General features: G+C 42.5%; 1 protein-coding gene across 1 annotated transcript in view; it reads right to left on the reverse strand.

The window, feature by feature from the left end:
- Positions 1-15,215, reverse strand: part of LOC109299349 (cytosolic phospholipase A2 epsilon-like) — a 71,880-nt gene that overhangs the window by 47,930 nt on the left and 8,735 nt on the right. The window contains exons 3-5 of the mRNA XM_019519938.1: positions 7,950-8,022; positions 4,479-4,615; positions 811-942 (exon numbers count right to left, since the gene is read on the reverse strand). Coding sequence (XP_019375483.1) covers positions 811-942; positions 4,479-4,615; positions 7,950-8,022 — 342 coding nt within the window. The remainder of the gene's footprint in view (positions 1-810; positions 943-4,478; positions 4,616-7,949; positions 8,023-15,215) is intronic.

The following is a 15,215-nucleotide window of genomic DNA, read 5'->3' on the forward strand; positions in this document are numbered from 1 at the left end:
CCCCCCATTACCCCCCTCCCACCCATAGATGTCCTCTTTTTTAGTACTGGAAATATGGTAACCCTACGTATCTGGTGCCCCTTAAGTTCAGTAAAACACAAACCTCTGAAAACCAAGAAATGCAAAAGTAAGCTGCATGAGAAACAAACCTTAATTCATTACCTTCTTTTTGAGCAATGTGCCCCAGTTCATCCCTAACACCGTATTCAAAACACTGTTTTTGAAGATTCTGAGACACTCAGGAAATAGGATGTTTGGCCACCATAGAAATCTAACACTTCCTCTTTAGCAAGAGCAAAATTTCAGATTTGGAAAGGTGTACTGAATCAGAGAGGTACCTTTCTTAAACAAAACATGAAGCCAACTCCATGGACTACTGGCTATTCCAGGGTGCATCTCTTTCTCTGTTCAGGAAATGTTTTAAAGATTTTAGTTCTGTCTGGATGTAGAACAATGTCCCATCCAGCTCTAATCATAAAGTATGCCTATAAATTAAGAAAAATAAGATTGCACAGGTTACTTTAGTTCTGGCTTTCCCTAAGTTTTGAGTTTTTGACTTCACAACCTTAATGGGGCTTTTTTAATAAAATGGGAGAATGTGGGAGAGAGTGAGTGCTCGCATAATATTTTAGATGAAATGCAATTTAAGAGAGAAATTTAGAACTGTTCATTGTTTCACCTCATTCAGGCTGGTTCATAGAATTACAGAAAATTAGGGCTGGAAGGGACCTAAGGAGGTCATCTAGTCCAACCTCCTACTCAAAGTAGGACCATCCCCAACTAAATCTCACCCATCCCATCCAATCTCACCTTTGGATTCAACTCAAAGTTCAGGCACACTTTTCCTCCAAGATGGATATTAGCTATGTCAAAGCGAACAGTGAAGAGGTGGTCATCTGGGGTGACTTTATCTTCATCACAAATTTTCAGCTCCAGGATGTTCTTGGGGACAGAGGTAAATAATGCTGTAAATGCTGCATTGTGTGCTCAGAGTCCAAGGAGCAAGAGGAATTATGAGGCATAGTTTATATATAGCCTACATATCAAAGACACACAGATTATGACCTGCTCCAGGGTGGAACCTCATTTATTTTAATGGGACTCGGATCAGATATAAGTTTCCACTCTGTAGATCATATTTCAAAATTACACAATGGAAACAGATACAAGATATGACAATGTAATCTCTGTTCTGACGTGTTAATCTCTTCAGAAAATCTCCTGAAAAGGCATGTTTGTTCATGTGGATGATTCTGTATATAGATTCATGATATATATGATGGTGTTATGCAAGTGATGAACTATAGAACTATATTTGGTGTGTTATTTTTTTTATCTATATATTATGCACCCTTGACTACATTGCCTGCACTCTGTTTCTGCTGGAACTAATTTTGACATGCCACTACTTTCAGCAGCTTCAAATAGTTAAAAAAATAGCATTCCCTTCCCCCACCAGATGTGCCCTTAATCCTTTTAAAACATTACTGTTCTGAAGTGCAGCCTAGGTATTCTTCAGCTGTAGATTAGAAATAGGCTTTATCTCTTTTAAGTGCTCAAAATTGAGCATGTACAGAGATGGAATGGTTTACACTAGAAGGGTTTCATCAGCACCACTTCATAGTTAGGGAGACCATATGGGACAATGTGAAAATTGGGACCCTGCCCCCTAGCCCTTATCCCAAGTCATCAGAACTGCTACAGGCAGAGGCAGGGGCAGGGCAGCATGGTATAGCTCTGGTATTACTATTCAGGCAGCTGAGAGTCAATGGACTGTTAATGACCCATTGCTCTTTACTTCACATACATTAATAATCATCTCCCCTTTTCAATGGTCATTCCACTAATCAAGCTAATCTATTTTAGGGGCAATTTTGCTGTCTACTAGGGCTTCCTATTTCACAGCTCAGGACACTCCACCTCCCCACCAGACTGTGCCCTGCACCCAGGATGCTCGTTTTAATTTTCCCCTGCCAGCCAGGACAGGCCTCCAAAATCTGGGACTGTCCCAGCCAAACCAGGATGTAAGGTCACCCTAATTACAGTGATCTTCATACTTCACAAGCAAGCTTGCTAGTCATGAGTGAATAATACAAATATTTCAACCTCATGCTGATAAACTGTGATATGAGAAAAAGTGAGACCCCACTATGTAAGGAGTAAGGTAGTATCCCTCAAAATAATTTGTGAGCCCTCCAGTGCAATGGCCAAGATCCTTTGAAGGGTGCCCTGAGGTATGATGAGATAAGCAAGGTGCGAGGAGACAGGCAGGTAAGCACAGGTTCAGGCTTGTCCCTGTCTGGTCAACCCCCTACCCCCACTGCCTGGCCTCTCTGCAAGGAGGTAAGCACTGTAATATATGTTACTTTTTGAAATCAGATGCCACCCAATTTACAAAATTTCTGGAGAACCGCCTCGAGTCTAATGAGGGTGCCTTGAGTCCAAAAAGGTTGAAAACCACTGCTTTAGTGATTTGCTCAATGTCCTGTTACTTAGAAGGTGACAGAAACCAATAAGAAAAAACATATGAAAATAGCTAGACTTTCAGTGTTTTTGTGGTGTCCATAAGCAACTGGATCTATGTGGTTTCTTCATGCTACTGCTACCTGAAGAGCAAAACAAACAACTGTTTATAATTTATGTGCAAAATATGTCTCATTTAAATGCCTGCATTATGACAGTTCACCAATAGTAGTGATGTCATTAACTTGAGGCAGTCAGGACTGTACCCACCATTTTGAAAAGGAGGAACTGGGTGCAACCAAAAAAGAATTGTTCTGGAAAGCTGAGGTCCATGCAGTGTCACTGGGCACAGTCATAGGAGCATAGGACTGAAAGGGACCTCCTAGGTAAAGTCCAGTCCCCTGCTTTCCTAGGCAAACACAATTTGAACTGAGAGGCTGTAATCCTCCTGTTTCATATTATACTTCCAAGTGCTTTTCCTTAGTATTATACTTCTCAGATTAGCTAAAGCTATAGTTCATTCCACATGATCATGTTTATTGTGGATTTTTTTTTTAATTTATACCTTCTCTCACTGCAAACAACTTTACCACAATTTATTCATCAGTATTGTAAGAGTGATGTTGTAGCTGTGAGGCTCCAGAAATTATGTGAGAAGCAAGGGTTTCTCAGGGTGATATTTTTTTTATTGGACCAACTATGTAGTAGGGAGAAAATTAGACAAGCTTTCAAATGCAAAGCATTCTTTGTCCTGGGGACATAATAATGCTGGATGGATATGGATGCAGGTTATGGAAGGCAGCACAGCGGCTAGCCAAACAGTGCAGCAAGAACTCTTTCCTAGACATTAGCTATACTGGTTGAGTGTAATGTGGTTGGGGAGGGAACCACATTCACTGATAGGTAAGTGTGGGGCTCAAGCTGAATGTAGAGGTTAGACGTATACTGTTTGCATCTTCTCCCCCACTCCTTCCCCACAATTACTGTAATAGCTAGGGTTACCATATGTCCAAGTCTTCCCAGACATGTCCTCTTTTTTGGACCCCTGTGCTGCGTCCGGGTGGGTTTTAAAAATAAGAGAAAATGTCTGGGTTTTCTGCTCTCCCAGGCTGGCTGCTTGGGGCTGGGAGAAGCAGGCAAGCTGATTGAGTGTTGGGGGAGTCACATGCTCCTGTGGGCTTCAGCAAGGAAAAGAGAGAGAGAGGGCACACGTGCAATGCAGGAGCTGCTTCAGCAGCAGAGCTGCGGGGGCAGGGGGCAGGGGCTGTGGGTCAGGAGTGAGGGGCATGGGGTACAGGATGGGTGGCTGTGGGTTGGATGTGCAGGGCACTGGCAGTACCATGGGGCTGCAGGCCAGGAGTGAAGGGCACCAGCAATGGGTGGGAGCAGGGTACTGCTGTTTTGGAGTAAGGGGCACTGGCAGGGTTGAGATCAGTGAGTCTGGACTGAGGGGCAGCAGCAGGGCTGGGGGGCATGTGGCTTGTCAGTCAAGGGCAACAGAATGGGCATGGGCAGAGCACCAGCATGTCACTGCCGGTCCCCACCATCATATTCCTCCTCCCTCCCCACTGCCTCCGCCCCATCCCGTCCCGTGACAGACATCCTCTTTTTTGGAGCTGGAAATATGGTAACCCAAGTAATAGCACTATGTTTGACCATACTAAACAGTCAGCTTATTGTTGTTGCAGAAAGAGGAATGTAAAAGCATGAAGGTGGGAAGTGGGTTAGTAGCAAAATGCTTAACAGGTGAAGCTAAAGATGCTATGGGTGACCTTGTGAACAACCAAGTCAGACCCTGAGAAGACTCCCACCATTTTTGTGTTTCAAATGAAACCAGGTACTCAGCAGCCAAACACTGATGATATGGTATGATTTTAAGTTTACAAGCACCTAGTTAATGCAAGTAGTATAAAATGCAGGGTGCAGAACATCTGGAACTCCTGACTCAGGTGATATCAAGAGGCCTGCTATGGAGATCCTCCAAGTGCTGACAGGAGGGAAGCTGCTGGTCTTACCTTGACTTGTCTTTGTACTATGAAGTAGAAAGTCTCATTCCAGATAGGGTTTTTGCAGTTAAAGATAGTTCTAGTCCGGGCTTCCTGAACAGAAGCTGTTGGTAGCCACAGGCGCACATAACAATCAGTTTGGCTCACTGTATATAAAAGGTGTGTAGCAATTAGGTTTGTGAATATTGAGCTTTTTATTTCAGTTGCCTAACTGAAAAAAATATTATTTGCAATAGACTCAAAAACAGTGTTTGACTTAAACAAAACATTTAGGGTGCGAGCACAGGAATATGCGTGTAGCCCCCTCAAAAGGGCAGAAGCTAGTACCACTCTAATGGCTGTGTGTGAACAACCTGAGAATGATCCAAATGCAGCAAACCTGCTCCATTTCTCAGCTGGTTCACACAACAATTAGAATGTACCAGTGCTGCCCTTTTAAAGTATTTCCCTTTGAAAATGTTGTTTTGAATATATTGAAAATATTTAAATGAAATAATTTTGTGAATTTTTTAAACATTTATTTCAGATTAAATGATTTGTTGGATTCCATCAAAGTTTCTGCAGTTTCCAGCAGGGCTGTGCAAAACAGCACCATTCCACTTGGACTACAGTTTCAACACTTTGATGGAACAATGTTTCATTTCGAGTTTCATTTTGTTTCATTTCATTTCATTTTGAAAGCACTGTTCCGTTTCATTTCTTCTAAACTATTTCACTGTTTAGAGACTATTTTGATATTTCGCCCATAAGCTATAATGGGGAAGCACAAAGCTGCCTATTACTTTGTTGTTTCTTGCCTGATTTGGATGAAACATGCAGAGATGGTAGCCGTTTCTGAAGGCATGAAGCCTGCCAAGTTTCAAAGAGATAGATGCAGAGGTTTCTAGGAAACTGAACCTCAGTGGGGTGACAAGCAAGAGCCAGGGAGCAGGAGCAGCCTCCTGCGATCCAGCAGGCAGATTGGGGGCCTGCACCTCCAAGAGGACTGTGGGGCTCTGCTGGACTCCTCCCAGGGGTGTGGGTGGGCCCCCAATGTGCCCGTCAGATCACAGGAGGCTGCTCCTTTCTCCTGGGGCCAGTGGCAGCACCAATCTTCCCAGGCAACAGAAGCAATGTCCTGTGATCTGGCAGGCATATCAAGGGTCCACACCCCCAGGAGGAGCCCAGTAGAGCCCCACAGCACTCCCAGGGGTGCAGGCAGGAGGCAGCTGCTGCCACCTGGGACCGATGCTGGGCGCAGCCCACACCCAGCACAGGTCCATAGAGCTGAGCCCAGTGGAGGGAGGTGGGGTGGGGCCCCGGTGCTGAGCTCTACCTCCCAGCAGTTCGCAGCCCTGTGGAACTCAGCCCGGTGGGGAGAATCTCAGCATAGCATTGGGGATGCGCTCCACCTCCCTCCACCAGGCTCAGCTCCCAGAGGCTCGCAGCCCCATGGAACTGAGCCTGGTGGGGGGAATCAGAGTTCAGCCCTGGTGCTGAGCTCTGCCTCCCTCCACCAGGCTCAGCTCCCAGCAGCTCACAGCCCCGTGGAATGCAGCCCAGTGGTGGGAGGTGTAGTGCAACACCAGTTTTGCCCACCTTCCAGCACCAAGCTGAGCTCCATGGGGCTAGCAAAGCCGATCAGAGTGCAACCCAGTAGCAGGCAGTGGGCAGAGCCAATGCTGTGTTCCTGTCGGCTCCACCAGCCCCACAGAGCACAGCCCAGCGATGGGAGGCAGGGAGAAGCCAGGGCTGCGCTCCCTGCTGGGCTGAGCCACATAGGGCTGCAGAGCATCCCGGAGAGCAGCCCTGGCTCTCCCTGGCTCCCGCTGCCTGGCTTCTTTGAAATTTGAAACATTTTGAGTGCCCTCATTTCATTTCAAGGCTGTTTCAACACTCTTCGTTTTCTTTTGATTTCACCGTTTCAAGATCAAAACGAGTCAAAACAGCATCAAAATGAAACAGCCAGCAAAGCTTCGCACAGCCCTAGTTCCAGCTCCCAAAAGTGTATTCCTCAACAAATTGACTCTGTACCAAAAATAATTTTAAAAACAATTTACTAGTTGTAAATGTAATGCTGAGATTAATAGTAATGAAAAGACTAATACACAAGAGAAACAAAAAAAAGAGTATAGCAACTGGTTTCTCACAGCACCTTCAAACATCCATCCTACCCAGAGAGGAATGGAAGTGTGGGAAGCTGACCAATTGAAAGAGTTGTTGCTTCTGACATTGAGAGAAAGGATACTCTTTCTTGTTAAAGAAAGGGAGGGAGAGGAAGTAATTTTCATTTTTTATTAAAACTGCTGTTTGTTTTCTCAACTACTGGTAATCTAAAATAATAGAGGTGGTTTGTCCTGTTAGTCTGAAGTCAATCATAAAGCAGGGCAAGGTGACATCTTAGGGCATTTATACACGTGCTCCAGGAGTGTGTGTTGAGGGGAGGGGCGTGCTTTAATTAGAACGGCTCCAAGAGCCACTCTAATAAAAGTGCCCAGAGCATCTTGTATATCAGCATCCCTGCACTTCCAAAGGCTAGCAGGGGTGCTATTTATAAAGCTTGCTGAATGAGCTTTAGATAAAACACCCCCACCTCCATTTTGAAATGTGGGGATGCTGATACATGAAATGGCGGAGGCTGCTGGAGTGTGGTAATTACCATGCATCAGAGCAGCCTCTCTGCTCATGTATAGGTGCCCTGTGGCACCTTAGAGACTATCTGGTTCAAAATTGGCATAACGTTTTATAAACTCATGCCAGCTCTGAACCGGTTAGTCTCTAAAGCCACAAGAGCATAGATGTTTGTTTCCCTGGGGACAAGAATCAGTGGCACACCTTATGCTACGTGTCCCCAGGGAACGCCTCTGCCACATGTCCTCTAAAACATGACAGGTTACACCGGGTGGGATAGGGGAGGCTCGGGCCAGCAACTGTGCTGGCCCCAGCAGCCTTACCTGGGGTTCTGGGGGCCTCAGGGAGCTGCAGCCATGGCAATCCTGCCACCAGAGCCCTGGCCAGCAGCTGGAGTGTGGTGCTGACCGAGCAGGCTCTGGTTTTGGGCAGTGCACACTGTCCCCGTGTGCACTTTTTTCGCATGGATTTTTTTGATACCAGGGTCAAAAAAAAACCTCACACTGCTACCTTGCAGCACAGAGAACACCTGAATGTGTGGTGCTGCAGATGAGGCTGCAGTGCTACATACCACACGGCCGCACTCATCTGGACATGGCCTAAGCTGTCATACCTTACATTACCTTCTGCCTGACTTAGTCTTACATTCTTCCTATTTCAAAATATGAAATATAGATATAAACCCCCTATCCACCCAAAAAAATCTTTATAATAAGGTGTTACTTTATAAAAAAATATAATGAGGTATAATACAGAGAAACTAACAACAATTCAGAGTACATGTAATAACTGATAACCAATTGATAATCAACTGTAGTTTGAATAGTTTCAGAAATATAAGGAAGCTGTAGGAAAAGCAGAAATACTCACAACAATCTGCCTTACGGAGATTTCTCATCCTGATAACTTTCACAGTGAGCAAGCACAGTTGTGTTCCTTCTTGCTGCAGGCCAATGGGAAAAAAAATTAATGACTAGGGAAATATGGAGATAATTAACTCTGTGTATTTCATTACACAGCAGAGAGGAAGAGATAGAAAAAATAAATATCTAACAAATATAGTTAGCATAGTAAGCAATCAGTGCAAATAAAAATATTCCATAGATGAGTTTCACTGTAATTTCTGTACTGAAATACTTCCTCATGCCTAAACAGCACCCGATGATAACTGACAATCAAAAGCTCATGTTCCCTCTTCCTGTTCAGCTATGTTTTTAATATGATTGGATTTTTTAAACCAATTTCATTTGAAGAGGTTATTTTTAATTGCAGTTTCTAAGGGAATGGAAAAAATACCTAAAAAGTATTATTTCAAGAAAAGCGTAATATCAACCTTGTAAAATCCAGCTGCTTGCAGTGAACACTATAACTGCATACACATTAAAATTCTCCCAGGTTTGTTCTCCTGGTAGAGAAACTGACTCGGAGCTATGTGTACAGATATTTGATTGCTGAGACCCTGAAAAGTAGAGACCTTGCAGTGCCGACACTGTGCAGCAGGGGGTGGGGGGAAAGGGCTGTACACACATCTCCACATGCTCTGCAGGCTTCTTTAGTCTGCCTGGTGACAGGCAGGAGTAGTGCATAGGGCAGCCCTGATTGGTTGACCCAGATTACCCATGGTCAGGCTGTGTGTTTTCCTGCAGCATAATATGAAGATTCTAAAGGCAGCATGTTGCACAGAGTCCAGCAAAACACTGGCCCCTTGGAGGGGAGGGGGAGATGTTGGAAGACTGTGTTCTCTTCTGAGATGAGCCACAACACATACAGACATTTGATCTTCCAGAAGAAACTCTGGCTGTTTCCCAGCTTATTTTTTTCTTGCAGAAGCCATTTTTATCTTGGGAGAAAAAGCCTGAACATCTGTACACTTGTGGCTTCTCCTGAGACAGCAGAAACTCTCCCAGGAGAAACTGAAGGTCTGTACAAGGTCAATAGGATTGTCTTCTCAATTCTCAGGTGGAGGACAGCTGATCAGAGCCCACCATTTTCCATTGTGTTGAATAGAAAATTGATGAAAATAACGTGCTTCTTCCTTGAGCAAGGATAGCTAGACTTTCGCCTTCTCCCTCACGTTATGGATCATCATCTGGGCATTTATTCATGGGTTAACAGCATCATTTGTAGAGTTCTGCAATGCAAGGCAATCTCAGTTTGAGAGGATCCCTGCCAACCATTTCTACCATTTTAAATCATGTGGATACATGTACCACCAGATGTTTTGTTTGCCCCTCTGAGTGCATTCATGTGTGCATACATATACATGTGCATGCACATACATGTTCACTTTGCTTTGTGTCTGAGTTTAAAGCCCAGCATTTCAAAGCAAAACTCACCGGGAGGTTCCACCTTTAAGCTGATTCTGGGTAAAATCCACATGTTGCCATAGCCTCAGATAAAATGGCTGACTTTTAACTTTGCAATAAGGCAAGTGTCTTTCAGCATTAGTTATTATTTATATTAAGGTACCACCTATCAACTCCAACTGATGTCAAGGCCCCACTCCATTAAGCAATGTTCAAACATGCAATAAGAAAAAATACATCCCCTGAAGATCCGCCAGTCTAAATAAAGAAGACCAGATAATTGGAAGAAGAAAGGAAGTTCTATGGGAAATTGATTCCATGGTCAGACCCAGAGGGTGGTGGTTGATGGAAGTCAATCGTCATGGTGCCCTGTGACCAGTGGGGTCCCCCAAGGCTCTGTCCTTGGACCTGTATTGTTCAACATCTTCATTAATGATGTGGACATTGGAGTCAGAAGTGGACTGGCCAAGTTCACTGATGACACCAAACTTTGGGGCAAAGCATCCACACCTGAAGACAGGAGGGCGATCCAGGCTGACCTGGACAGGCTCAGCAAATGGGTGGACGAGAACCTGATGGTGTTTAACACTGAAAAATGCAAGGTTCTCCACCTTGGGAAGAAAAACCTGCAGTATCCTTAAAGGCTCAGCAATGCTACACTGGCTAGTACTACAGAAGAAAGAGACTTGGGGGTCATCACTGACCACAAGATGAACATGAGCCTGCAATGCGATGCTGCAGCTAGTAAAGTGAGCAAAACGCTGGCTTGCATCCATAGTTGCTTCTCAAGCAAATCCCAGGACATCATTCTCCCCTTGTACCCAGCCTGGGTGAGGCTGCAGCTGGAGTACTGCATCCAGTTTTGGGCCCCACAATTCAAAAAGGATGTGGGGAAGCTTGAGAGAGTCCAGAGAAGAGCTACGCACATGATCAGAGGTCAGGAAAACACCCCTTACAACGACAGGCTGAGAGCCATGGGGCTCTTTAGCCTGGAAAAGCGCAGGCTCAGGGGTGATCTGATGGCCACCTATAAGTTTATCAGGGGTGACCACCAGTATCTGGACATTTGTTCACCAGAGTGCCCCAAGGGACGACGAGGTCGAATGGTCATAAACTACTACAAGACCATTTCAGGCTGGACATAAAGAAGAATTTCTTTACTGTCCGAACCCCCAAGGTCTGGAAGAGCCTGCCATCAGAGGTGGTTCAAGCACCTACATTGAACACCTTCAAGAGTAATCTGGATGCTTATCTTGCTGGGATCTTATGCCCCCAGCTGACTTCCTGCCCGTTGGGTGGGGGGCTAGACTCGATGATCTTCTGAGGTCCCTTCCAGCCCTAATGTCTATGAAATCTATGAAATCTATTGTCCTTATTTTACGGAGAAAGAACTGAGCCATAGAGAGATTTAAGTTGCTTGCTCAAAGTCCCCTAGGATGTCTATTGAAAGCTAAGAAATAGTCATCTCCTGAGTTCCAGTCTGTGCCTTAATTACAAAAGCACTCTTCTTTCCGCATCTGTAGGGTTTTGGAAATAAGTTTCACATACTTAAGAAATAGAAGTCACAAGGACTTTATAGCCTTTTTCCCTTGTTTGTTTGTTTTTTAGCTTGGTTCTTTTCCTTTTCTTTCTAAAGTTTCTGCTGCAAATGCAAAGAAAAAAATAAAGAAAATGGCCTCATGGTCTGCTGCAACAGCCTGTAGATTGCTTTTTTGCCCCCTGGATGCAGGGAAAACTGCTTTTTTGAAGTGTACCTAGACTTCATTCCAGCTTTCCGTTGCCTTCCTCTCAGTTCTGAGACGCATTAACACAGCAAATAATTTCTACCACTCACATGTAGCTGATGGAACAAATGTTGGTACAGCATCAATTGTATCATAATATGATATTTCTTACATAGGATCATTTTATTACCCAGGTCTCTATGACTATCACAATTATAACTTACTTCACTGCTGTAATACATAAGTTTGTACTCCATTGGTATTAACAGCTTCAATACCGCACAATGTGGGTGGTACCCAGGCCCTTACCAACATACATTCCACTGAAATGCTGAAAATCCTTTGCAGGGTTCCATATAAAGGATGAAATGGTGTCATCCCTTGACATCATTGTGTCCTGTCTGCCTCTATTATAATGTTGGAAGCAGTCTCAGTATCTCCTCAACAATTCATAAAGCATGTAAAACTTATGTTCAGCATGAATTACTTTTAAAATCTCTCTCCTATCTCCTATGCTAGCTAAAGCTCTTATCCTCTTTGTCTAAATAACTTGCACTTATAAAAGAAAATTATTCAAGGTAGCAGCTCTCCCACTCCACACACGGGTTCACAAGGTCCTGTGAAATTTACTGAGCTGAAACTTCCAAGCCAACTTTTGTTACTACCATTGTTATTTCAGTGAGCACAATCTTTTAAGCAAATTCTCGTGGGTCCAGCCTTTGTAAACACAGTGTAACTGAAAAATACACAAAGTAATTACTAACTAAATTTGGAAGGATTTGCACTGCCCTGATCTAAGATATCACTGCTCGGATCCAAACTGAATTCAGGATTTCCAAATGTCATTTTATATAGTCCTTGAAAGTACATAGGAACCATGAAAAATCACATGCTAAATCTTAATTCTTCAGTAAGGAATTCCAAAGGTGTTCCAATGATGTAAGTCCTAGAAGCTAGATTTAATCTACTAGGAAGAAATCTCATATACAAAGCCCCAATGGTAGTATCCTCTGATATGCATCCTGTCCATCTGCAGATTCAGCTAAGCATAAGTAACTTCAGGGTCTCAGTACTTGGTTGGTTAAGGTGATTTAATGAATGGGGTTTAAATTTCTTAGAAACTGTGAAACATCTTAGAGAAAGAGCTGCTTTAATCAAAATGAAAGAGTGCCAGACTATCACTTAAATAAGGGTCTGGGGTTGCAATTGAACTAAAAACTAGAGGGAAAGCCAACAGGACTGAGGAGCACAGAAGTCAGACAGAGAAATATGTTAAAGATGTTTGTCAGAAATGGTTTCTTTGTAAATTCCAATGTAAGAGTAAAAGGTATGTCAAAACTGAATTAGTGGCATAACAGGATTAGAACCGAGAAAAAAAATCTGTAAATTTATCAGTGCAATGAAGAAAGGAATTACAAACAGATATCTGGTCAAGAATAAAAGACGATAATTATGCAAATGTATGACATATAAAAGCAAAAATAGGTTAAATAGCCCTGCAATGATTAGAACCTTTCACATACAACTAGTTGGAGAAAACCCACTGAACTAACCTGGTTAAGAAACACCACATACTGTAGCCAACAATGTATTTTTTATTATTATTAGAGCCATTAAACCCTCCACCACACTATTGTATTCCACAAGAAAAAGAGCTGAGGTTATCAACAAGTAGCACAAGCAGCCACAGTACAAAATTAGCAAGCTTTGTAATGGCTAAAGCAAAGCTGATGTTTTTAACTCTGATGTCAGGCAGAAAAGATGCAATAAATTATTACCTTTTATTAGCATAAGTGAAACATAAATGGGGGTGAGTAAAGGTAAAATTTAAGCCAATGGACCTGATAAAATTGTCATAAAGCATGTTTGTATATAAGATTAAGTAAAGCTAATACAGGGTAAGGATAGAAAGAGTATAGTTGGACATGCCTTCAAGACTGTTGAAGTGACTTGCCACAAGGTGATGTGCTGCTGCTTTGATACCAGATGACACTGCTCTGTTCTGCCTGTCCTTCAATATTTGCCTCTGAGATGGATCTTCAGTTAAGGTCCAGTTGCTTACTATTTTCTCCCAGACAACTTGTTTTTTCTTTTACTGACTTTATGGACAGGCATTTTGGGATTTTTTTTTACAATCTGACCATAAATTCATGGACAGTTCACAACTCTACCTTTATGTTCCCAGTGCAAGTAACCAAGTAAACATGACAGCTAGGTTGAAAAAGATTTGATTCAGTGCAAGTACTGAATAAGCCTGAGGCTCAAGGCTTTAACAATTCTGTCATTCCCAAACCATCACCTCCTTACACTGCCCCTCCCCTGCCTACATTGGGCAGATGGGATGATCCTGTGTGAAAGAATGAATGAACACTGATTCAACATCAATTCCAAAAATACAGAAAAGCCCACGGCAGAACATTTTGCCCACCCTGGGTCTTCCATCACTGCCCTCAGAGAAGGTGTTCTTAAAAACCAAAACTTTTAAAACCAACTCAAATGTGAAATTGTGGAAGAAGAAATCAGCATGGTCTCTGCTGTTCGGGGATAGGGGCGGGGGGGGTGTTCAGGTAGCCTCTTGCTCTCTGCCATTCTCAGTGTTCAGGCTACTTGAATCTGTGTGCTCCAGGAGGCTACTGCTAGCAAGCAGCTTCCTGAAACTCAGGTGCAATGCAGAAAAGAAAAATAAAGACTGAAGTTCATGTTCAGTGGTGAACGTCTAAGAGAGGTTTGTCACCTTAACAGTACACTAGCTGGTCTATTTAGCAGTTAGCCCAACTCACTAGAACTGCCTGAGACAATGATAGCAATGCCATGAATAAATTATGTTTCCCCAGGTCAATACAAAGGAACAGTCCTTGCTGCACCTATATTTATACCCAAAAAACTGAAATTTTTTTTCCAATTTTTATCTGTTTTTTTCCCAAAATTGCTACTTTTACTCATCTTTTTTCCAAGCTCTTCACTTACCTCCTTACTTTCTTCATTTACCTCAGTTCCCTTTTTTGTACTAGCCTCCCTGCTCATTGGTATGTATTTCTTTTTCTACATCTCTTACCATGTGGTAACTGAGGCTTGTTCTCCCCAAACTCTTTCCTGGATCCTCATTTTAACCATGGCTTAGCATAATCAGAAGTCCCCCACAGTCTCAATAGAGACTATAGATTCTTACCCCTGGACTAGTTATTACTAATACCTTATGTACCACTTGTGATCATTACATTTTTAGGCACAAATAGTTTCCTACTATATGTTTGTACAGCTTCTAGCATGTTAAAATCTTGAACCTGTATGGGGACCTTTCTCTACTACCATGATCCAAATGATACTTAACTAGTTAGGGAAATGGTGCTTTATTCATCCTTATATAATATAAGCTTTTCCTGTTCAGGCTCTGCCATATTTGTGTTATGTAGCAGACTTATTTCTTCATTATTCATCTGATCTGAATACTTAGATTATATTAGCAATAAATCTGATACAGTACTTAAATTATAGTGACTTTGAATCTGGTGGCCTTAAATTAAGTCAGCTGGTCAGTAAATATAGCATACTCTCTAGCTTTTGTAACTTGCAATGTATTTGAAAGCCATAATTTCTATGACAGTGGACTTTGATGAGATGTCAGTACAAATGTCATGCTGAATATGCAGTGATTTATTCCCTCCTAACATAATAATTGAATGTACTGTTAGTGATAGAAATAGCTCTAATAAAAAATCTCTTGTACTTTTATGGTACTTTCCATCAAACATCTAAGTGATCCATAAAATGTAATTATTTAAAGCTCTCAACCATTTGAGTTCTCTTAAATTAGTAGTATTAATAAGTTTGTACATTTTTCAGAATATGTTCTGTCTCATACTTTTTAGGAACTGGTACTGATACATTTTACCCTTCAATAAAGCTCTTGAAATAGATTGCTGTTTGTGTGCATTGAATGAATTACATTAAAAGAAATGAACATTTTTTAGAAGTCCTCAAGTAAATGGTGAGAATGTAAGGTCTTAATACAAGAAAATACTTCTTCCATGCTGTAAAAATACACCCAATATTTTCTCTGTAGGAGGTGAGGTAGGACATAGAGCACCCAGAGAGAAAATAATTTC

Source organism: Gavialis gangeticus, unplaced genomic scaffold (assembly GCF_001723915.1).
Source record: "Gavialis gangeticus isolate Ggan-Ray unplaced genomic scaffold, GavGan_comp1, whole genome shotgun sequence".
Lineage (NCBI taxonomy): Eukaryota > Metazoa > Chordata > Crocodylia > Gavialidae > Gavialis > Gavialis gangeticus.